The sequence below is a fragment of the Phyllobates terribilis genome, unplaced genomic scaffold, assembly GCF_046119375.1.
Source record: "Phyllobates terribilis strain yellow unplaced genomic scaffold, ASM4611937v1 Scaffold_8__6_contigs__length_399053987, whole genome shotgun sequence".
NCBI classification, from domain to species: Eukaryota; Metazoa; Chordata; class Amphibia; order Anura; family Dendrobatidae; genus Phyllobates; species Phyllobates terribilis.
Window position 1 is genome coordinate 374,736,874 of NW_027362768.1, and position 26,081 is coordinate 374,762,954.

The following is a 26,081-nucleotide window of genomic DNA, read 5'->3' on the forward strand; positions in this document are numbered from 1 at the left end:
ACAACAGTCATGGATGGCAGATCCGTGGCCTCCGTTACTGCCTCCACAACAGTCATGGATGGCAGATCTGTGGCCTCCGTTACTGCCTCCACAACAGTCATGGATGGCAGATCCGTGGCCTCCGTTACTGCCTCCACAGCAGTCATGGATGGCAGATTCGTGGCCTCCGTTACTGCCTCCACAACAGTCATGGATGGCAGATCTGTGGCCTCCGTTACTGCCTCCACAACAGTCATGGATGGCAGATCTGTGGCCTCCGTTACTGCCTCCACAACAGTCATGGATGGCAGATCTGTGGCCTCCGTTACTGCCTCCACAACAGTCATGGATGGCAGATCCGTGGCCTCCGTTACTGCCTCCACAACAGTAATGGATGGCAGATCCGTGGCCTCCGTTACTGCCTCCACAAGTCATGGCAGATCCGTGGCCTCCGTTACTGCCTCCACAACAGTCATGGATGGCAGATTTGTGGCCTCCGTTACTGCCTCCACAACAGTCATGGATGGCAGATCTGTGGCCTCCGTTACTGCCTCCACAACAGTCATGGATGGCAGATCTGTGGCCTCCGTTACTGCCTCCACAACAGTCATGGATGGCAGATCCGTGGCCTCCGTTACTGCCTCCACAACAGTAATGGATGGCAGATCCGTGGCCTCCGTTACTGCCTCCACAAGTCATGGCAGATCCGTGGCCTCCGTTACTGCCTCCATAACAGTCATGGATGGCAGATTTGTGGCCTCCGTTACTGCCTCCACAACAGTCATGGATGGCAGATCTGTGGCCTCCGTTACTGCCTCCACAACAGTCATGGATGGCAGATCCGTGGCCTCCGTTACTGCCTCCACAACAGTCATGGATGGCAGATCCGTGGCCTCCGTTACTGCCTCCACAACAGTCATGGATGGCAGATCTGTGGCCTCCGTTACTGCCTCCACAACAGTCATGGATGGCAGATCCGTGGCCTCCGTTACTGCCTCCACAGCAGTCATGGATGGCAGATTCGTGGCCTCCGTTACTGCCTCCACAACAGTCATGGATGGCAGATCTGTGGCCTCCGTTACTGCCTCCACAACAGTCATGGATGGCAGATCTGTGGCCTCCGTTACTGCCTCCACAACAGTCATGGATGGCAGATCTGTGGCCTCCGTTACTGCCTCCACAACAGTCATGGATGGCAGATCCGTGGCCTCCGTTACTGCCTCAACAGTAATGGATGGCAGATCCGTGGCCTCCGTTACTGCCTCCACAAGTCATGGCAGATCCGTGGCCTCCGTTACTGCCTCCACAACAGTCATGGATGGCAGATTTGTGGCCTCCGTTACTGCCTCCACAACAGTCATGGATGGCAGATCTGTGGCCTCCGTTACTGCCTCCACAACAGTCATGGATGGCAGATCTGTGGCCTCCGTTACTGCCTCCACAACAGTCATGGATGGCAGATCCGTGGCCTCCGTTACTGCCTCCACAACAGTAATGGATGGCAGATCCGTGGCCTCCGTTACTGCCTCCACAAGTCATGGCAGATCCGTGGCCTCCGTTACTGCCTCCACAACAGTCATGGATGGCAGATTTGTGGCCTCCGTTACTGCCTCCACAACAGTCATGGATGGCAGATCTGTGGCCTCCGTTACTGCCTCCACAACAGTCATGGATGGCAGATCTGTGGCCTCCGTTACTGCCTCCACAACAGTCATGGATGGCAGATCCGTGGCCTCCGTTACTGCCTCCACAACAGTAATGGATGGCAGATCCGTGGCCTCCGTTACTGCCTCCACAAGTCATGGCAGATCCGTGGCCTCCGTTACTGCCGCCACAACAGTCATGGATGGCAGATCCGACGTGATATGGAGCCATATTGGAGCAGCAGATGTATCGACAGAGATCTCGTCTCATCTGCCATTCCGGATCTTGGGAAAGCCGTAATAATGTAATTAATTATCACGGTATGCTAAGAATACATTTGATATATGAGGGAATGGAAATTAAAGGGACATGCTCCCCTGCACTATGAATCAGAATGGGGAGTCACTGAGTGTTTCCCTTTAAATGTAATCTTTGCTAAGAGTAAAGACTTGGCGGCCGTTCGATGCTTCCGGATGGTTCTACACCCTGTGATGTCATATTTCTAGTACTCGATAGTGACGGCTTTTGTCTTTAAATATTCATTCAGCGCTTCTTCACCTACAGACAAAAAAGAAAAATGTATTCAAAGTTAGAATTTATATTCGGGTGCAGAAGCTCCTCATAACTATGAGGCGATATACAAATCCTCATAGGGAGCACTGACGAGAGGCGATGGCATCCATACTGGTCGTCACCCAGGAAGCCATGTAATAATAAAAGACGACATTGATCCTCACCCAAATCCTTTCCAAAGCCGGACTGCTTGAAGCCCCCGAATGGCGCAGCCACGTCAGTTTTGTTGTAGGTGTTGATGAAGACGGTCCCGGCCTGCAGCTTCTCGCTCACGTACAGCGCCTTACTGATGTCTTTGGTGAACACTCCAGATGCCAAACCGAACTCCGTGTCATTCGCCCTCTGCAGGACTCCATCCACATCGCTGGGAAAGAAAGCGGACGCATCAATATCAATACAACGTCCAAGAATATGAACAGAGGCGGCTGCGCCCTCTAATGGAGGAACAGGGTTTTTGCAGGTAAAGGTCGGTGGTATTATTTGGGCACTATATAGCACTATTGTTTGGGCATCAGATGAGTCTTATCTGGGTGTTATATTGCACATATTTAGGAACCATAGAGTGGTATTATTTGTGCACTACATGGCACTATTATTCGGGCGTTACATTTTTGGTGGTAATATTTGCGCACTATTATTCGGGCGTTAGACAATGCTGTTACTTGTGCGCTATTAATTTGACATTTTGGTGGTAATATTTAGCCACTAGATGGCACTATTAATGCTTCATTGTTTGCTGGTATTACTTAGACTGCATATGGCGCTATTAATTGGCCATTCTTTGAGGTATTATTTGGACACTATATAGTTTGGGCGTTATATAAAGACATTATTTGATACTATATACCCCTTATATTCAGGCACTGTATAGTGGCATTTTTGTCCTATATGGCACATTTATTGGCAATTTTTGGTGGTAATATTTGGGCACTATTGAACACTATTATTTGGGAATTATACAATGCTGTTACGTGTGCGCTAATTATTGGTCATTTTTTGGTATGGATACTTGGTTTGTATTATTCTGATCCAGAACAGTAACGTTTATAGTTCTGCAATACTGCAGTTTGTACATTAGGGGGCGCCACTGTCTGCACATAGGCTTATTCAATATCACATCTTATTGCAGTTTCCTTGCAGGGTGGGCTCCTTATAAACACTGATAACTTCTTACCCGTCTGTGAACTTCGAGATGATCATCACGGGACCGAACGACTCTTCTTTAGCAATGAACATGCGATCTGCTACGTCGGTAAATATGGTCGGCTCGAAGAAGAAGCCTTGAAATATAAAATAATGAGATTTATTCATATAAGAAATAAAGAACTGACAGAAGAAATGTGCAGGGAGTTCAGTATGGAAGAAAACATACAAGACTGGACCCCGCAGGGAGCAGCGTTCTTACATCCACCCTGCCCCTCATCCTAATCACTGAAGTTAGGACATCAGTCCTAATACTTCTCACAGCTGAGGGTTTGCTACAATATGAGCTAAACACATCAACACCAATCCCTTTGCAGGATTCTTGGTGCTTATGAGAAAAATCGTCACCTTTTGTCTAAGGCTATGTTCATACACATTGTGTTTTTTTCTGCAGCTAAATCTGCTGACAAAATGCAGGTTTTCCTGCGTTTTTTGACGCATTTTTGCAGCGTTTTTTCACTGTCCTTCTGTCTCTATTTAGGCATGTTCATAAAGTTCTGTGTAAAAAAAGAATCCCATTTTATTTTGCCAGCAAAAACGCTGCAAAAAGCACAGGTGTGTTTTTTGCAGCATTTTTTTCACCATCCATTACTTCCTACGGGTGAAAAAACGCTGCAAAAATGCTGAAAGAAGTGACATGTTCTATTTTCCAAAAACGCAAGCAAGGCAGCAAATAAAAATCAACATGTGTGAACAGAGAATTCTGGTTTCTTGTAGATTTTGCTGGTGCAAGACGCAGCTGAAAGTTTGCATAAAAATCTGCAGCAAAATACGCAGCAAAACACAACGTGTGTGAACATAGCCTAAAAGTTCCTTGCCAAATCCCCTTGTGAAATCTGCGTCCAGTCCATCAACTTGTGCTCAGAGTGTTATAAAAAAAAATACGCAAAACTATTTTGTTCAATTTGCATCTTTTTCTGCAATTTGTGAAATTTTTATTTGTCCTTTTTGGGGAATATTTTACACCCAACTAACAAATAAAGTTGCACTCTGTAATGCTATAGCATGTAAACATGAAATGTGAATTGCATTACTGCACTACAAAACAGGAAAAAATGAAGATACTTAGCACATAATTTGACCAATTCATGCATGCCCAGCAGCCGCATCACAGCGATCTTCTTTTGCTGGGGACCTATCCTATATGATTCCTCTTCTGGGATAATAGCCTACATTGATATGGGTAGGTAGGATCCTGCTGTAATTAAAATCACCAGGGGCTGATGGGTGGAGTGCTTGGTTAGAGAGCCTATATATAAATAACAAAAGACTGACAGTCACTTCCAAACAGAAAACAGGTGTGTACAGGTGCATAATAAGAGTAGCCATCTCCATACATAATTAACAAATAAAGTTGCAGTCTAATGCTATGGCATATAAACATGAAATATATGAAATTTGAATTGCATTACTGTTCTAGAAAATAGGAAAAAACAAAGATACTTGGCACATAAATTGGCCAATTCATCCATACCCAGCAGCAACGTCAAGGCGATCTTCTTTTGCTGGGGACCTATCTGATGTGATTCCTCTCCTGGGCTAATTATTTGTTAGTTATGTATGGAGATGGCTATTCTTAGTAAGCACCTGTTTACACCAGTTTTCTATTTGGAGGGGACAGTCAGTCTTTTGATATTTTACACCCAAAGCTGGCAACAACTGCATGCGTCATTTTTCCTATTCAGCTATTCAGAGACCTCTGAATCTTGAAATTTCTCAAGTGCTGAAGTTATTAAAATCCACGTAAGAAACATGGAGAGATCATCCATAAATATTTTCTGACGCAGCGGTTGGCACAGCGGCACAGAGACGTCCGATGGAGCAGATTGTAGTGTCACGCTGCTCTCACCCGGCACATTGTACATTCCGGCCGCCCGTGTCCTGTCCTCAGCTGCTCTGTGACTCTCGCCCCTTCCTGCATTAATGCTGCACATGGGGCTCCTGGCTGGATACCCGCTGCCTGGCGCACACACTGGCAGGAGATCCAGACCCGCTCTATGAATCATATCAATGACACTATAGCTGAATGGTGCTTACAAATACATGTGATTTTTAAAGTACTAAAAGTCTCAGCATGCCCCATTACTAAGAAAATGTCAGGATAAGCTAGGACTTGTGGTTCTGAAGTGACTTCAGTGCTTTACACGCTGGTGGCCCCTGATCTCACCTGGTCTTGGGACCTGTTTTCCACCATACACCAAGGTGGCCCCCTCCTTCACACCTATTTGGCAATACTCGATTAGTTTATCCAGGTGGGCCTTGTGGTTCTGGGGTCCGTGGTCTGTGGACCTATCCAAAGGGTCCCCAATCTTCATTTTATTTACCTCATCCACCTAGAAAGAGATAAATTACTGATTATGGTCAGAGGATACGGGCTCAGGTGTCTTTAGGTCTTCATACTACTTGCACACTCACCACTCTCTTTACAAACTCATCATGAATCGAGTCCTCCACAAACAGCCGCCCGGCAGCAATGCAGTTCTCGCCTTTATTAAAGAACACTGCACCCATTCCCTGGAAGGACAGAACAATGGTAATAAATATACAGTACAGACCAAAAGTTTGGACACATCTTCTCATTTAAAGATTTTTCTGTATTTTCATGACTATGAAAATTGTACATTCACACTGAAGGCATCAAAACTATGAATTACCACATGTGGAATTATATACTTAACAAAAAAGTGTGAAACAACTGAAAATATGTCTTATATTCTGGGTTCTTCAAAGTAGCCACCTTTTGCTTTGATGACTGCTTTGCACACTCTTGGCATTCACTTGATGAGCTTCAAGAGGTAGTCACCGGAAATGGTTTTCACTTCACAGGTGTACCCTGTCAGGTTTAATAAGTGGGATTTCTTGCCTTATAAATGGGGTTGGGACCATCAGTTGTGTTGTGCAGAAGTCAGGTGGATACACAGCTGATAGTCCTACTGAATAGACTGTTAGAATTTGTATTATGGCAAGAAAAAAGCAGCTAAGTAAAGAAAAACGAGTGGCCATCATTACTTTAAGAAATGAAGGTCAGTCAGTCCGAAAAATTGGGAAAACTTTGAAAGTGTCCCCAAGTGCAGTTGCAAAAACCATCAAGGGCTACAAAGAAACTGGCTCACATGAGGACCGCCCCAGGAAAGGAAGACCAAGAGTCACCTCTGCTTCTGAGGATAAGTTTATCCGAGTCACCAGCCTCAGAAATCGCAGGTTAACAGCAGCTCAGATTAGAGACCAGATCAATGCCACACAGAGTTCTAGCAGCAGACACATCTCTACAACAACTGTTAAGAGGAGACTTTGTGCAGCAGGCCTTCATGGTAAAATAGCTGCTAGGAAACCACTGCTAAGGACAGGCAACAAGCAGAAGAGACTTGTTTGGGCTAAAGAACACAAGGAATGGACATTAGACCAGTGGAAATCTGTGCTTTGGTCTGATGAGTCCAAATTTGAGATCTTTGGTTCCAACCACCGTGTCTTTGTGCGACGCAGAAAAGGTGAACGGATGGACTCTACATGCCTGGTTCCCACCGTGAAGCATGGAGGAGGAGGTGTGATGGTGTGGGGGGGGGGGCTTTGCTGGTGACACTGTTGGGGATTTATTCAAAATTGAAGGCATACTGAACCAGCATGGCTACCACAGCATCTTGCAGCGGCATGCTATTCCATCCGGTTTGCGTTTAGTTGGACCATCATTTATTTTTCAACAGGACAATGACCCCAAACACACCTCCAGGCTGTGTAAGGGCTATTTGACCAAGAAGGAGAGTGATGGGGTGCGACGCCAGATGACCTGGCCTCCACAGTCACCAGACCTGAACCCAATCGAGATGGTTTGGGGTGAGCTGGACCGCAGAGTGAAGGCAAAAGGGCCAACAAGTGCTAAGCATCTCTGGGAACTCCTTCAAGATTGTTGGAAGACCATTTCCGGTGACTACCTCTTGAAGCTCATCAAGAGAATGCCAAGAGTGTGCAAAGCAGTCATCAAAGCAAAAGGTGGCTACTTGGCAGAACCTAGAATATAAGACATATTTTCAGTTGTTTCACACTTTTTTGTTAAGTATATAATTCCACATGTGTTAATTCATAGTTTTGATGACTTCAGTGTGAATGTACAATTTCCATAGACAAGAAAATACAGAAAAATCTTCAAATGAGAAGGTGTGTCCAAACTTTTGGTCTGTACTGTATATATCATATCTGTAATATTACAAAGTGACATCAAAAATGCAAAACACAAAACAACAAAGAAAGTGCACGGAAATAATCTGCAGCTCCGTCCAGTGGTGGCAAATATAAGCACAAAGTGGAGATAAAGCTCACCATCCGCACGGCTTTATCCAGATCACAGTCTTTAAAGATGATCAGAGGTGATTTTCCACCCAGCTCCAAAGACACTTTCTTTACATTACTCGCTGCACAACTGAAATAAAAAGTAAAGTAAGAATCTAAAAAAAGGTAAATGCACGGGAATATAATCTACTATAATACTGCCCCCTATACAAGAATATCACTTCTATAATACTGTCCCTATGTAAAAGACTATAACTACTATAATACTGCCCCTATGTACAAGAATATAACTACTATAATACCTCCCCCTATGTACAAGAATATAACTACTATAATACTGATCCTATGTACAAGAATATAGCTACTATAATACTGCTCCCTATGTACAAGAATATAACTACTACAATACTGCTCCTATGTACAAGAATATAACTACTATAATACTGTCCCTATGTAAAAGAATATAACTACTATAATACTGCTCCTATGTACAAGAATATAGCTACTATAATACTGCCCCCTATATACAAGAATATAACTACTATAATACTGCTCCTATGTACAAGAATATAACTACTATAATACTGCCCCCTATGTACAAGAATATAACTACTATAATAATGTCCCCTATGTACAAGAATAAAACTACTATAATACTGCCCCTATGTACAAGAATATAACTACTATAATACTGCCCCTATGTACAAGAATATAACTATTATAATACTGCTCCTATGTACAAGAATATAACCACTATAATACTGCCCCTATGTACAAGAATATAACTACTATAATACTTCCCCTATGTACAAGAATATAACTACTATAATACTGCTCCTATGTACAAGAATATAGCTACTATAATACTGCCCCCTATGTACAAGAATATAACTACTATAATACTGCCCCCTATGTACAAGAATATAACTACTATAATACTGCCCCCCTATGTACAAGAATATAAATACTACAATACCGCCCCCTATGTACAAGAATGTAACTATTATAATACTGCTCCTATGTACAAGAATGTAACTACTATAATACTGCCCCTATGTACAAGAATATAACTACTATAATACTGCTCCTATGTACAAGAATATAAATACTACAATACCGCCCCCTATGTACAAGAATATAACTACTATAATACTGCCCCCTATGTACAAGAATATAACTACTATAATACTGCTCCTATGTACAAGAATATAAATAATACAATACCGCCCCCTATGTACAAGAATATAACTACTATAATACTGCTCCTATGTACAAGAATGTAACTACTATAATACTGCCCCCTATGTACAAGAATATAACTACTATAATACTGCTCCTATGTACAAGAATATAACTACTATAATACTGCTTCTATGTACAAGAATATAAATAATACAATACCGCCCCCTATGTACAAGAATATAACTACTATAATACTGCTCCTATGTACAAGAATATAACTATTATAATACTGCTCCCTATGTACAAGAATATAACTACTATAATATTGCTCCTATGTACAAGAATATAACTACTATAATACTGCCCCTATGTACAAGAATATAAATAATACAATACCGCCCCCTATGTACAAGAATATAACTACTATAATACTGCTCCTATGTACAAGAATATAACTATTATAATACTGCTCCCTATGTACAAGAATATAACTACTATAATACTGCTCCTATGTACAAGAATATAACTACTATAATACTGCTCCCTATATACAAGAATATAACTACTATAATACTGCTCCTATGTACAAGAATATATGAAGGCTCCATATAACTCGCCTTTTCATTATTTGCTTTCCTATGGGTGTTGATCCTGTAAATCCTAATTTTCTGACATCAGGGTGATCAGAAAGACGTTGCCCAATAAGAGATCCTGGGTGAAAAATAAATAGTAACTTTGTGGATATGTTACTTGGAAAGAGAATCCCAACATGTATGAAGTGTTATGTTTTTTTTGGCAGTGTAAATTTAGCAACGAGGTATCAAACTTTGCTGCTTTACCTACCCGCTCCAGGAAGGATATTAACTACTCCTTTAGGAAATCCAGCCTTTACTGTTAATTCAGCAAATTTCAAAGCTGTTAATGGTGTCACCTGCAGGACAATTATGCATTTTTAAAAATCCAGATTTTTAATTCATACACATTACAGTTTAGCAGCTGCATTAGATTTCCCAACATTAATAATTCTTTACTGATCTTGAGTTACATCCCGTATTATCCTCCAGAGCTGCACTCACTATTCTGCTGCTGCAGTCACTGTGTACATACATTACATTACTGTTCCTGTGTAACATCCTGTATTATACTCCAGAGCTGCACTCACTATTCTGCTGGTGCAGTCACTGTGTACATACATTACATTACTGATCCTGTACTGATTCTGAATTACATCCAGTATTATACTCCAGAGCTGCACTCACTATTCTGCTGGTGGAATCACTGTGTACATACATTACATTACTGATCCGGAGTTACATCCTGTATAATACTCCAGAGCTGCACTCACTATTCTGCTGGTGCAGTCACTGTGTACATACATTACATTACGGATCCTGAGTTACCTCCTGTATTATACTCCAGAGCTGCACTCACTATTCTGCTGGTGCAGTCACTGTGTACATACATTACATTACTGATCCTGAGTTACATCCTGTATTATACCCCAGAGCTGCATTCACTATTCTGCTGGTGCAGTCACTGTGTACATACATTACATTACTGACCCTGAGTTACATCCTGTATTATACCCAAGAGCCGCACTCACTATTATGCTGGTGCAGTCACTGTGTACATACATTACATTACTGATCCTGAGTTACCTCCTGTATTATACTCCAGAGCTGCACTCACTATTCTGCTGGTGCAGTCACTGTGTACATACATTACATTACTGATCCTGAGTTACATCCTGTATTATACCTCAGAGCTGCACTCACTATTCTGCTGGTGCAGTCACTGTGTACATACATTACATTACTGACCCTGAGTTACATCCTGTATTATACCCCAGAGCTGCACTCACTATTATGCTGGTGCAGTCACTGTGTACATACATTACATTACTGATCGTGAGTTACCTCCTGTATTATACTCCAGAGCTGCACTCACTATTCTGCTGGTGCAGTCACTGTGTACATACATTACATTACTGACCCTGAGTTACATCCTGTATTATACCCCAGAGCTGCACTCACTATTCTGCTGGTGCAGTCACTGTGTACATACATTACATTACTGATCCTGTACTGATCCTGAGTTACATCCTGTATTATCCTCCAGAGCTGCACTCACTATTCTGCTGGTGCAATCACTGTACATACATTACATTACTGATCCTGAGTTACATCCTGTATTATCCTCCAGAGCTGCACTCACTAGTCTGCTGCTGCAGTCACTGTGTACATACATTACATTACTGTTCCTGTGTAACATCCTGTATTATACTCCAGAGCTGCACTCACTATTCTGCTGGTGCAGTCACTGTGTACATACATTACATTACTGATCCTGTACTGATCCTGAGTTACATCCTGTATTATACTCCAGAGCTGCGCTCACTATTCTGCTGGTGCAGTCACTGTGTACAAACATTACATTACTGATTCTGTGTAACATCCTGCATTATCCTCCAGAGCTGCACTCACTATTCTGCTGCTGCAGTCACTGTGTACATACATTACTGATCCTGAGTTACATTTTGTATTATACTCCAGAGCTGCACTCACTATTCTGCTGGTGCAGTCACTGTGTACATACATTACATTACTGATCCTGAGTTACATTTTGCATTATACTCCAGAGCTGCACTCACTATTCTGCTGGTGCAGTCACTGTGTACATACATTACATTACTGATCCTGAGTTACATTTTGTATTATACTCCAGAGCTGCACTCACTATTCTGCTTGTTATTGGAAACTCCACCTCCCATTCTGCTCTCACAACCTGTTTCTGCCATCACTCACCTGGGCCGGCTTCAGCACCACCGTGTTACCCGCCGCTAGACAAGCCGCTGTTTTCCACGCCAGCATCATGAGTGGATAGTTCCAGGGGATGACGATTCCACAGACTCTGCATGAGATATCGCATGTTACTACCAGTTATGTTGTATTATTTTCATTTTTCTCACATTTTATTCTGTGCACATATAGGGCAATATTTAAAAGGGACCCGACACCAGAACTGCCCCTTTAAATTAAAGCGTCTCACAGATCCTCTGTCATTGCTGAAGTACAATTGTGCCCAGTGAATGTGAGTTATGGAGGATGATCTAAGCTGATATCACCATTCTCCTTCCCTCCTGGAGTCATTTTGGTTATTTAGGGAATCTATTCCAGAGCTGCAGTTTCTATTCTGCAGCTTCGGAGCTTGAATCTCCCAGAATTCTCAGCTTGTCCTGCGCTTTTCCAGGCTGTAGGGATTAGTACAAGAAAGTTGTGCCGCTCAATACCCCGGTGCCCAACACCAGTCAGTCCTTTGAGTTGAAGTCAGTAAAGTTTCTGTATTGTATTAGCGGATGGGTCACGTGGGCACTGGATTCAGCTCGGCCTGGCACGCTTACCCGATGGGCTCTCTCTTGGTGAAGGTCAGATTCCGATTTGGTCGAGCTTGATTGATCGGGATGGTGGAGCCCTGTGAGACATAAACATGGATATGTGTACTATATATCAGGAACCAGTCAGAAGAGCGCCCTCTATGGTCAAACTGTGAAAGAACATCTGATATTACTCATACTTCATAGATCGCGCTGCTCTTGCCTTATTTACTCCATTTGCCTAATATTGGCTCTGCAGATCTGCCTGGCACCGGCTTCACCATTACACAACGCTGGGCATCAGGATATTGCAGAATGCCCCTGACTGACGATCTGGATGGCCCTGACCTTGGGGTCTTTGCCTCCCAGACATGTGATTACCATTAGTACCTACAGTTTAGTTTTTTGGAAAAAAAAGCCATTGCGCCATTCTTTATTGTGCTTTTTATGCCGTCCACAGGGGTGAACTATGGGTGGATCTGTTGGTTCCTGGATGTCGTGATCCAAGTGACATCTAATGTGCCGAGATCTGAGTTATCTCCAATCCTACTATCAATGTCAGGCTTTGTGTCCGCGTCAGAACTGTGCCGCACAGTAATAGCGCCTACCCAGTGCTGAAAATGTGCGTGATATTGGTGAAGTGAGCACAAAGGCAGCAGCCGAGATCAGGGATAACTCAGATCTCGGCTGTAAATATATGGTGTGTTATTAGATAGTTATTGGGGGGCGCTGTGCAGCGTTTGTTTTACAATAGGGGGCACTAAAACTAAAATGTATTGTAACCCCAGTCGGTCCTCCGACGGTCCTCCAGTGGCCGGTCCTCCAGTGGCCTCCTGTCCTGTCGGTCCTCCAGTGGCCGGTCCTCTAGCGGCCGCCCCTAGTAGACCAGCAGTGATGGCAGCAGCTTAGTCTCTGCTCAGCAGGACGGCATCGCCCGCGGGTCGTGCACCACTGATGTAAAGTAACCGCGCAGTAATAATACCTGTCGGGGGCAATACCTTCTAGACACATCTGCCATTACCTGAATTTTATCACACCAGCCGGCAAAGTATCGGAAGGTCTGTATGGACATCCCCACATGGGTCTTTAAGGCCAAAGTGTAGACAGCGCCAGAGTCTATGGATTCAATGGTGGCCAGCTCCTCCTGATGTTCCTCCATGAGGTCGGCAAGCCTGGAGCGAGGCAAGAAAGAGGGAACATGGGATAAGGCCAGGGGTACTTTATGTTGACTCCTCTACTTCCTATATGGGGTTCTGACATACAAATAACTACACCATGTACAGTAGTGCTGACAGTAGTGCCTAAATAATGCTATAAAGTGCCACCGCCACCACCTCACACTGCAGAATACTGGCACCCCGGTACCAACCCGGCAGGGAACTCACCTGTAGATCAGACGACCTCGATCCCTTGGATTCATTTTGCCCCACTCGCCTTTTTCAAAAGCGTCCTTGGCAGCGGCCACAGCCTTATCGATGTCCGACACCTGGGCCAGAGACACTTTGCAAATGGCCTATGAAGAGGAGAATTGGATGAACACAGGGGAGCGCTTCGCCCCGTCTGCCATGTCGGCCTATGAGTTCGCTCATGTTATTTCGGTTCTTACATTCCCATCCGTGGGGTTAATCGTCTCATAGGTTTTCCCGCCTTCGGCGTCTGTGAATTGTCCATTGATGAAAAGCTGATGAGGAATCCTGATCTTCATGTCGTTGACGTCCTTCTCCACCTGAACACGGACAGATAAAGCAAAGACCTCAACAAACAGCCCCACATATCTCAGCTTCCTGGGCCACTGACATGGAGGACGGCGATCACTGCACATTTCATGATCATTGATACAGATCTTACGTAATCTATGAGTATTTCGTCCTCCGCGTCTTCACCTCTCAGTCTCCTCACGAGCATCTGCACAAACTCCTCAAACTTGGTGGCCATGTAGACATCTTCATTCTGCAGCTGAAGCCCCTTACACTTCAGCTTCACCTCCTCCACCAGCCTGGAGACATGAGCGCAGAAAGAGTAGAGTGAGTTATCAGAGGCACAGAGTTCATGGGAGCCCACTGTAAAAGCCAAAGCAGCCCCCCACCATTACACGTCAGACATTTACGGTGCATGGCACAAATATAGGTGGTCTTCAGAAACCTGCATACAGCTCAAGGGGACTCATTGCAAAAGTCAAAACATCCCTTTGTCCCCATGAGAGAGACAGATTTTTTGCCAACTTGTCACCACTCCCCTATCCCCCACCACAGCCTCCTGAATGATCAGAAATGGAGGCCAGCAGCATCGTCACTCCACCGGCCAAAGCCGCGCACTCTCCAATGCTGGAAGCAGAGGCAGCTTTGTCTCTATAACATCTGAGGAGCACAGGGACATTAAAGCTGATGAATCCAGCAACCCAATCAGCTTCAGAGCAGCGACTACAAGCTCCATAAAGAGCTTGTAATAACTACACTCCTTATATAGGAAACTGACCTCCGCTGATAAGACTGCAGAGGTGGCCGAGGCAATGAGCAGTAAACTGTAGAATTAACCACCCTCTTCGTTCTTGACATCAGATAGGATGATAACGATGCAAGGTTTTGTAGATTTCCTATTAATTACATATTGATGGTCATTATCTAACCTGACGACATCCATAGACGCTGCTCCGGCCTTGAAGAAATCAGTGGAGTCTTCAACCTGGGGGACGTTGGTGAGGATCCGCTTCCAGGCGGCCTAGGACACAGGCACAGAGACGGTTACCAAACTGACTACCGACTGGTGTAGATGACAATCATGGCGGGAGGTCTGGGACTCACATACCCGCATTTCATCCGCCACGGCTTGTTCCTCCGGGGACAGCTGTAAGGACGCATTGTCCGATGACTTAAAGTACTGAGACGCCGGAATCATCTTCCCGTCCTCAAACTGAAGGTTCTTCACTGTCAGCTGCGAGCAAATATAGAAACTTCTGACACGCGGCCAACGGAAGCCGACCGATCCCATATTGTTGTGTGACCCACTGTTCCCCCGTGAGCGAACCCCTCACACAATATTCCACATATCCCAGGTCACAACATGGCGGACAGCTGGATTATTGGCGTTGGGGTTATTACAGTGAAGGTGCAGGGATGTTATAATAACCCTATGAGATTTATGAGATGTTATCACATCACTTACAGTTTTCCCATCATTTCCAAAAAGAACCAGACCGTTCTTGGTTACCACAGCCGGCTTTGACGCCCCAGGAATTTCCAGAGGTTCTCCATCAGGGCTCGGTCCATTGGGGGTGAAGGATGAGCCAAAAAAAGTCAATTTCTAGATAACAAAAAAAATAAAATAAATCAGTAAAGATGCATTGGCATCTCCTCTTCTGATAAGTAGGCGCCTGGCACGATGTTGTGTGTGCGTCACTCCACAACGATGAAGTCATACCAGGCTACTAATCAATAGATGAGCCTGGGGATGCCTTTAGTTAGGCGGAGGTATGCCGGGCTCCCATCTAGCGGCCATGGACTACTGACGGGGCCCAATGTCCTGTGCATTGATTCGCCCATCTCAGCAATCTGTTTTCTGCAGCACCAGCAGTGTCCAGCAGATGACGCTGTAGGCTCTGCACTTACGCTTCCGTTGAGCTCGGTCCAGGCTCCGGGCACCTTATCGTTCCCTCTGATGAAGTTGTGTATCGCTTCTGCCGGCAGATCCCAATTAACCTACAAATTTGGACAAAGGAAACTCGAGTGAGGGCCGACCATCCCAATAATTCCTCACCACCCACTCCGTCATCAACTACAAATGTCTACATTCCCTAACGTTTCAAGCTTGGGCTTTACAACGACACGACCCCAGTATGTCCATGGTCAGACGTTTTGCACTGGTTGCTCAGTCATTAGCAATTTTTTTCTATATAGAAGTATTGACATTGGGTTATTCCCACGGGTGGGTTATTGGGTTATTCCCACGGTTGGGTTATTGGGTTATTCCCACGGTTGGGTTATTGGGTTATTCCCACGGTTGGGTTATTGGGTTATTCCCACAGTTGGGTTATTGGGTTATTCCCACGGTTGGGTTATTGGGTTATTCCCACAGTTGGGTTATTGGGTTATTCCCATGGTTGGGTTATTGGGTTATTCCCACGGTTGGGTTATTAGGTTATTCCCACGGTTGGGTTATTGGGTTATTCCCACAGTTGGGTTATTGGGTTATTCCCACGGTTCGGTTATTGGGTTATTCTCACGGTTGGGTTATTGGGTTGTTCCCACGGTTGGGTTATTGGGTTATTCCCACGGTTGGGTTATTGGGTTATTCCCACGGTTGGGTTATTGGGTTATTCCCACGGTTGGGTTATTGGGTTATTCCCGCGGTCATACTGTGACTCGCGGGTGGCGCCATGTTACTGTAAAGCCTTGCGAAAGTGGATAAGAGCAGGAGTGACCTAGCAAGACATATTCGGTCACCTTTGCAGTTTCCTTCTTCTGTATTGGGTCATATGTGGCTCCTTCAGTGGGTTGTGGGATCCTCGGAGCTGAGCCTTGTGCAATCAGACGCACGGCCTCCACCTGAAAAACAGAGGAACAAAGTCTCATTGCTGTGTAATAACGTCTCACAGACGAGTCTCAATCCTTCATCAATGGTTGATGTCTCCACTCTGCTGCTCCCTCTCCCCTCTCACAGCAATCAGCCACAGACCAGAGACAAGAGAAGAGAGGCTGCAGCCACATCCATTGTTATCCCAGTGGTGTTAGTAACACTATTGTTCTGCAGACATTTTGTGGGTTATGTTTCCTTTAAGGGAAAGAGTCATTAAAAAATGTCCTGTTGTTTAAATCAGCTTTTTTGTGTTAAATGTATTTTTTAGAATATTTGGATTTTTTTTCCATAGTTCAAATTTTATTCAAAATTAAAAAAGATATTGCAATTTTCACACCGACCACTGCGGTTCAACTAGACTCTCAAGAAATCCACATGTAAACAGACCCCAACCCTATCTTTTGTAATGAAGCATCTAATGAGCGTGTGAAAAAGGTAACTGCGAATAGGGAGGAGAAGGTGAGCTGTGACATCACCTATTGTGAATGGTGGATCCTGTGTCATCTACTGTACATAGAGGTGTTATCAGTCATTGTACAGGAGGAGGAGGTGAGCTGTGACATCACCTATTGTGAATGGTGGATCCTGTGTTATCTACTGTATAAAGAGGTGTTATCAGTCATTGTACAGGAGGAAGAGGAGGTGAGCTGTGACATCACCTATTGCAAATAGTGGATCCTGTGTTATCTACTGTATATAGAGGTGTTATCAGTCATTGTACAGGAGAGGGAGGAGGTGAGCTGTGACATCACCTATTGTGAGTGGTGGATCCTGTGCCATCTATTGTATATAAAGGAGTTATCAGTCACTGTACAGGAGGGGGAGGAGGTGAGCTGTGACATCACCTATTGTGAGTGGTGGATCCTGTGCCATCTATTGTATATAGAGGCGTTATCAGTCACTGTACAGAAGGGGAGGAGGTGAGCTGTGACATCACCTATTGTGAGTGGTGCATCCTGTGTCATCTACTGTATATAGAGGCGTTATCAGTCATTGTACAGGAGGAGGTGAGCTGTGACATCACCTATTGTGAATGGTGGATCCTGTGTCATCTACTGCATATAGAGGTGTTATCAGTCATTGTACAGGAGGAGGAGGTGAGCTGTGACATCACCTATTGTGAATGGTGGATCCTGTGTCATCTACTGTACATAGAGGTGTTATCAGTCATTCTACAGGAGGAGGAGGTGAGCTGTGACATCACCTATTGTGAGTGGTGGATCCTGTGTTAACACCTCTATAATAGAGTAGATATCAGTCATTGTAATCCTGTCTCTGATGGTAAGAAAATCCTTGCTGAAAACTCTTACAGAAATGACGGGATATATGAGGGATTTATGAGTCTCAAAAAGTCTCAGCGGTCAGTGTGGAAACTGGAAGATTATTATTTTTTTTTTTATAAATTATCGTGATATGAAAAAACAAACATCGACAAAACTGTTTTTAAAATACAAGTAACACAATAACCTGATTTAAACAATGGGTGATTTTCTGAGGACACATTCACTTTACAGTCATTACATAGGCAGTCAGTGATCCTCCGGCCTCACCAGCGGCCCCTCGTGCTGGATTACTGGAGAGGAATATCCGATAATCCGGATGTCACTGGTCTTGTACATGGAAAATGCTGAGTAAGAATCGCCTTTCGGCCGCTGATCATGAGACCATGACCCCGGTCACATTTACTCTTTACTATGCCAAAATTAATATTTACTCACCCAAGAAAAAAAAAATTCAGCTCGGGATCTATTTCATGTCAAGGATGTTTCACAGAGAGCGATGCGAGGTTACCTAACACTCCAGTCACAACCAAAGCTGCATTCAAATTTAGAATTGCAGTACAGATAAGCAGATTTGCGTATTTGCAAATTATTATAAGAAATCGGAACAAGCGTGGACTTTTTTCGGTTAACCTGTGGGTTCTTTACCTTGGTCTGTGCATCCCAATAATGGCGCTGATAGGGTTAATGCTACCTGACCGCTATGACCACAGAGGCGTTTCTGGCATCTGTAAAATCTTCTAGGAACAGCGCCACAACTGCTCAGTGGCCGTGCCTGGTATTGTAGCTCAGCTTTCTTGAAGTGAATGAAGTTGAGCTGCAATACCACACACAACCATTGGACAGGTGTGGCACTGTTTTTGATGATTTTTTTTTTTTATACTGACCATGCCTTTAACGCCTTCAGGGAAGAGGAATCTGTTGTATATAGAGTTGACGGTGTCGTCTGGCAGGACCTCACACTCTTTCTGCAGTAAAATGTCGCCCGTGTCCAGCCCATCATCAGCCCAGAATACGGTGAAACCGCCTATCTTATCTCCTTGCATCAACGTCCTACAAGAGATAAAGTAAGTCGATGCAGCTTTGGGTGTGACTAGAGGTGCCATATGGCAAGTAGAGTGATACAAAGTATCTACATTTATTCCAAACTGAATGTTCACCTGAACAATGAGGATATAACATATGCAGCCCCCATACTGACCAGTTGATGGCGGAGGCCCCCCGATGTCGCGGCAGGATGGATGGATGGTAGATGATAGATCCATGTGTCGGAGCATCGATGACTTCCATGGGGATGAACTGAGAGCAGAAGGGAAGAACATTCAGCTCGGCCCCCACTGATTTGTATTGTTCCACCACCTCCGGCAAAGCCTGACCCTTCACTCTCCAGCGGGGAAATTTAAAAACAGGAACACCATCTTTCTCTGCTTCTACTCCTGCGGGGGCAAGAAGATGTTTTATTAGATCTAGAAGTCACCGAGTAATTACCCCGAGTAAGAGAAAATGACAAGAGTTCACACCCTAGTGCTCAGACCTTTAACCTATGAGCGCTGATAAGGAATCGCAGCCACCACTAGAGGGAGCACCTTACATAAAGTGAATCAGTATGCAGTGAGCTCCCCCTAGTGGTGGAGGCTGGAAGTCATAATGTTAGCTTGTAAATATAAAGAGCTCAGTGACAGAAAAGCAGAACTCTGGTGACGATGGTGATAGTGATGACCATGAAGCACATACCTAGCGGATCTGGCTTGCCACCTGCTTTATCAGGAATTGTGAATACTCCAACCACTTGGTGTCCCTCCTTTATTAGCTCCTTGTACACTTCTTTTCCAAATATGCTCTGTCCAATCACCGCAATCTTCATGACGAAAGCTTGAGGGACAGGCTAAAAAAATATAGATTAATATATATTAAAAGGAAATATGGTGATATTAGAAGAATTTGTCAAATCAATTACTTAACATAATCAAATGCTCTTATCTATGGAACAATAACATCTGGAGATTAAAAAAAATCAGATCCTCTTTATTTTAGTTATTTTATTTTTAATGTGGGAACAATTCTGCCCCTATGTACAAGAATATAACTACTATAATACTGCACCTATGTACAAGAATATAACTAATATAATACTGCCCCTATGTACAAGAATATAACTAATATAATACTGCCCCTATGTACAAGAATATAACTACTATAATACTGCCTCCTATGTACAAGAATATAACTACTATAATACTTCTCCCTATATACAAGAATATAACTACTATAATACGTCCCCTATGTACAAGAATATAACTACTATAATACTGCTCCTATGTACAAGAATATAACTACTATAATACTGCACCTATGTACAAGAATATAACTAATATAATACTGCCCCTATGTACAAGAATATAACTACTATAATACTGCCTCCTATGTACAAGAATATAACTACTATAATACTGCTCCTATGTACAAGAATATAACTACTATAATACTGCCTCCTATGTACAAGAATATAACTACTATAATACTTCTCCCTATATACAAGAATATAACTACTATAATACGTCCCCTATGTACAAGAATATAACTACTATAATACTGCTCCTATGTACAAGAATATAACTACTATAATACTGCCCCCTATGTACAAGAATATAACTACTATAATACTGCTCCCTATGTACAAGAATATAACTACTATAATACTGCTCCCTATACACAAGAATATAACTACTATAATACTGCTCCTATGTACAAGAATATAACTACTATAATACTGCCCCCTATGTACAAGAATATAACTACTATAATACTGCCCCTATGTACAAAAATATAACTACTATAATACTGCCCCCTATGTACAAGAATATAACTACTATAATACTGCCCCCTATGTACAAGAATATAATTACTATAATACTGCCCCCTATGTACAAGAATATAACTACTATAATAATGCTCCTATGTACAAGAATATAACTACTATAATACTGCCCCCTATGTACAAGAATATAACTACTATAATACTGCCCCCTATGTACAAGAATATAACTACTATAATACTGCCCCCTATGTACAAGAATATAACTACTATAATACTTCTCCCTATATACAAGAATATAACTACTATAATACTGCCCCCTATGTACAAGAATATAACTACTGTAATACTGCCCCCTATGTACAAGAATAGAACTACTATAATACTGCCCCTATGTACAAGAATATAACTACTATAATACTGCCCCCTATGTACAAGAATATAACTACTATAATACTGCCCCTATGTACAAGAATATAACTACTGTAATACTGCCCCCTATATACAAGAATGCAACTAGTATAATACTGCTTCTATGTACAAGAATATAACTACTATAATACTGCCCCCTATGTACAAGAATATAACTATTATAATACTGCTCCTATGTACAAGAATATAACTAATATATTACTGCCCCCATGTACAAGAATATAACTACTATAATACTGCTCCCTATGTACAAGAATATAATTACTATAATACTGCCCCCTATGTACAAGAATATAACTACTATAATAATGCTCCTATGTACAAGAATATAACTACTATAATACTGCCCCCTATGTACAAGAATATAACTACTATAATACTGCCCCCTATGTACAAGAATATAACTACTATAATACTGCCCCCTATGTACAAGAATATAACTACTATAATACTTCTCTCTATATACAAGAATATAACTACTATAATACTGCCCCCTATGTACAAGAATATAACTACTGTAATACTGCCCCCTATGTACAAGAATAGAACTACTATAATACTGCCCCTATGTACAAGAATATAACTACTATAATACTGCCCCCTATGTATAAGAATATAACTACTATAATACTGCCCCTATGTACAAGAATATAACTACTGTAATACTGCCCCCTATATACAAGAATGCAACTACTATAATACTGCTTCTATGTACAAGAATATAACTACTATAATACTGCCCCCTATGTACAAGAATATAACTATTATAATACTGCTCCTATGTACAAGAATATAACTACTATAATACTGCCCCCTATGTATAAGAATATAACTACTATAATATCACTTTCTATACACAATAATATAATTCTATGCATTTTTCTACTCACCCTTCTTGGTGGTTTAGATAAATTAGAATGAATTACTAAATATACATATAGCATAAAGTGGCTCCTACAGTTATGAGAGTTACTTGTATATATTGTATGTACACATACCGGCATGAAGAATAAATATTACAGAACAGACACAGTTGTTCATTATAATACACAATGATTACAATATCTAAGTGAATGCAGTGACATTATAAATAACATACATGAACTCTTCACACACACTCGTCTTCGTGTCAAGTGAATGTTTTCTCCCTGAGTATTGTGCCCCAAGTTAATTCCTTCCTGGTCAGTCCCCCTGGTCACACCCCTGGGTAAGCCCCTTCCGTGGTACGCCCCCCTCTGAGCCATGCTTGGGTCTTTAATACCCCTTACAGCTGTCTGCTTCCTCCTGTCTCAGACTCTCCTTTCTTATCAAAGGATTTTTGATTTTCATGTTAGGCAACTCACATACAGTATAGAAAGACTGGTGGAGCCAGATGCTTGTCAGACAATGTTTATGTCCTAAATATTCTGAGATTTCTCATGTAAACATTGTATTTAGATGGAAGACACATAACCTTTGTTCACCCTCCTATTTAGCATTTTTAACAGATACCTGTGATAATCAGAGATCCACTGATATAGTGTAAACAATAAACATTGTAAATAGTGACAATAGTAACTTTGTAAATAGGCGTGTTCCATTCACAATATCACTATTCACAACTCTGCAGAGTAACAAACTTTCAAATATAGAAGTGTTAATAGTTTCTTTTTTATCAATTAACAAAATGCAAAAAGAACAAACAAGTGAGAAATGGAAATCCCATCAGTATCTGGTGACCGCCCGTCGTCTCCATCACTTCTTCTCGTTACTTATATAGGTTAATCAAGGAACTCGGCAGGAGATTGCTGGGAACTTTGGAGCACTGACCCCAGATCTTCGGTGTATGAGGCTTGTGTGGATCCTTCTGTCTCTCCATGTGATCCCTGACAGACTGGATGATGTGAGATCAGGGCTTTGTGGGGTCGGATCATCACCTCCAAGACTCTTTGTTCTGGATGTTTAGGGGTTATTGTCCGGCAGCAGAATAAACTTGGAGCCAATCAGACATCTCCCTAATGGTATTACAGGATATACAGGCATATACTTATACATTATCTAATACCATAAGGGAGATATCTGATTGGCTCCAGATTTATTCTGCAGTCGTACAACGAAAACCCAAAAATCCAGCCAATGTCATTAAGAACGAGGAGTCCTGGAGGTGCTGATCCGGCCCCACAGAGCCCTGATCTCACAGAACTGATACGCTCCAAGATGTTTGGAATAACTGTCTGCCGAGTTCCTTCAAAAACTGTGTGCAAGTTATCGAGAAGAAGTGATAAAGGCAACGGGTGGTCACCAGATACTGATGATGGAGGTGACGGGCGGTCACCAGATACTGATGATGGAGGCGACGGGCGATTACTAGATACTGATGATGGAGGCGACGCCAGATACTGATGATGGAGGCGACGGGCGGTTACCAGATACTGATGATGGAGGCAACGGGCGGTCACCAGATACTGGTGATGGAGGCGACGGGCGGTCTCCAGGTACTGATGATGGAGGTGACGGGCGGTTACCAGATACTGATGATGGAGGTGACGGGCGGTTACCAGATACTGATGATGGAGGTGACGGGCGGTTACCAGATACTGATAATGGAGGTGACGAGCGGTCACCAGATACTGATGATGGAGATGACGGGCAGTCGCCAGATACTGATAATGGAGGCAACTGGTGGTCACCAGATACTGATGATGGAGGCGATGGGCGGTTACCAGATACTGATAATGGAGGCGATGAGCAGTCACCAGATACTGATGATGGAGGCGATGGGCGGTTACCAGATACTGATGATGGAGGCGATGGACGGTCACCAGATACTGATGATGGAGGCGATGGGCGGTCACCAGATACTGATGATGGAGGTGATGGGCGGTTACCAGATACGGTAACGGTCACTTTAACAGGGTTACACGTTTCAGCACCACACTTATTGCAGTTGCCATCATGGTCTGACTAACCAAAAAGTTCTCCCCAATAAAAGATAACCTTTATTTATCACAATGAAAATTGAAAATATCACAAATGTTCCTGAAATATCCAAATAACGTTATCTTTTATTGGGGGGAACTTTTTGATTAGTCAGACAGTGGTGATATTCCTTACCTCATTGTTTTTTTTATAGTTCAGTTGCCATCATGCACAAGCGGCACAAGGAGCAGCAGTGCGTCCATTCTTTCCCAGTTCTCAGACAGAGTTGTGCCTGTTATAAGAATATCTCTCTAAGGTCAGCAGTTCCACCTTCTTTTTCAGAGACACTACATTTACCCAAAACTAAACTGGTGCATGGTACCGTATGTCAAAAGAAGCTAAAAAAAAGAAACTAAAAAAACTCCAACTTTTGAACAACTATTGTACAAGAAAACAATGAAGGCCTCTAGGACCAATGGCCTTCGTTCTACATTGTCGGCCATGCTGTTCTGTATACGGTCACATGTTGCCTATGTTACATACATTGGGGCGTGTCGTTCAGGGCGCTGTCTCAGATTGACCAATCAGGAGAGAGGATCCATCTTCGCCTCTTGAGGGGCTTGCCCAATCAGACATGGACATGTAAATCGCTTCAGGTTATTCGGGTTCAGCGACTTTTGCTGACTTGTGATTCATTAACCATATACTGACTGTAAAATTACTTGATGTAGGAAAACAAATAGTGTAAAACTTAATGTGCAGTTACCCTCGGTGCCTATGGCAACACTGACAGTCCATGCTGCCCTGACTGTTCTGGCAGCTCCTGACTCGCTGACCTTTAATGACTGTATGTATCATGTTCACTGGTGACTTGAGAGGAAACTGCACCACAAACGCCACAATTTCAGGGCTTCTTATGTCACACACCAGCGTTCTTGTCATTAAAATGGCTTTATATAAATGATGTTTATTCATTGTATTGTAAAAAGTTCTAAAACTTTCTAACACACATTGTGATTATATTCTTTACACTTTTCAAGATCTCTGCTAGCTGCAAGTAAATGAGAACCTTCTTGTTGATGTCTGAAGGCTGACATGATGTATGATGCATCCAGTCTATACCATCTTCTGTTAGCTGAACACATCACTTTACTGTCCTGATAGTTTGTTGCAATGTATCAGTGCAGAAAATGTATCAATATGGAGTCACTTGCACACATGCTGCAGATGTATCCAGTCTGTACATTCTGGACTCAAGACTGATACATTTTACCTTCAATGATCCCTAGTAGCAAATTATCAGACCAATGGGGAAAAAAAGCATTTTCCAGATGTGTTTAGCATATTGTCTACTGTGGGGACAACTGTAACAAACTCTCAGCTGTGAAAATATCAGCTCTGTAAAGGTTTTTTAGCATTTGTGTGTAAACAAGAATGTTTGCATTCACTGACAGCAAGCAGAGCTCTTGAAAGCTGAAAATAATTGATACACAAAGGATATTAGAAAGTTGCATAACTGCATACAATGATTGATCTTTACTTACTAAGAATTAGAAACACCTTGTAATTCACAAATGTATAAAATAACACCCACATAGCTAGAAATCTCCCTCATAGGACTCACCTGGGGACAGGGCACAGAAAAAGTTCTGCAGGGCTAAGTCTCAGAGCAGAGTATGGAGCAGTTTTCTAGAGGCAGGAGGTGAAGGAGCAGAGGAGGAGACTGGGAGCTGGAGAAGATCCAAGAGGTTTTACTGATTATTACTGCAACACACAGAGCAAGGCAAGGAGAGGTCAGAGCAAGCAGAGCATGCCCCAAGCTACAGGGAAGGCAGGAGATATGCTA

General features: G+C 42.9%; 1 protein-coding gene across 3 annotated transcripts; it reads right to left on the bottom strand.

The window, feature by feature from the left end:
- Nucleotides 1-1,594: 1,594 nt before the first annotated feature.
- Nucleotides 1,595-26,010, bottom strand: ALDH1L1 (aldehyde dehydrogenase 1 family member L1). 3 transcript variants are annotated; one of them, XM_073644951.1, is made up of 23 exons: nucleotides 24,431-24,455; nucleotides 19,825-19,975; nucleotides 19,292-19,526; nucleotides 18,978-19,143; nucleotides 16,678-16,779; nucleotides 15,844-15,933; nucleotides 15,401-15,538; nucleotides 15,044-15,169; nucleotides 14,865-14,956; nucleotides 14,087-14,234; nucleotides 13,845-13,964; nucleotides 13,624-13,751; nucleotides 13,260-13,410; nucleotides 12,266-12,336; nucleotides 11,670-11,775; nucleotides 9,709-9,796; nucleotides 9,483-9,576; nucleotides 7,714-7,813; nucleotides 5,815-5,913; nucleotides 5,567-5,732; nucleotides 3,371-3,476; nucleotides 2,361-2,560; nucleotides 1,595-2,181 (listed from the first exon to the last, which is right to left on the bottom strand). In XM_073644951.1, exons 2-23 carry the CDS (start codon nucleotides 19,952-19,954, stop codon nucleotides 2,126-2,128), a joined length of 2,712 nt encoding a protein of 903 aa, XP_073501052.1. In that variant the 5' UTR covers nucleotides 19,955-19,975; nucleotides 24,431-24,455; the 3' UTR covers nucleotides 1,595-2,125. The 3 variants fall into 3 exon arrangements, with proteins under 3 accessions (XP_073501052.1, XP_073501051.1, XP_073501050.1); XM_073644950.1 differs by lacking the exon at nucleotides 24,431-24,455 and adding an exon at nucleotides 22,437-22,586 and having other exon boundaries at nucleotides 1,596-2,181; XM_073644949.1 differs by lacking the exon at nucleotides 24,431-24,455 and adding an exon at nucleotides 25,860-26,010 and having other exon boundaries at nucleotides 1,597-2,181.
- Between the last annotated feature and the right edge of the window lie 71 nt (nucleotides 26,011-26,081).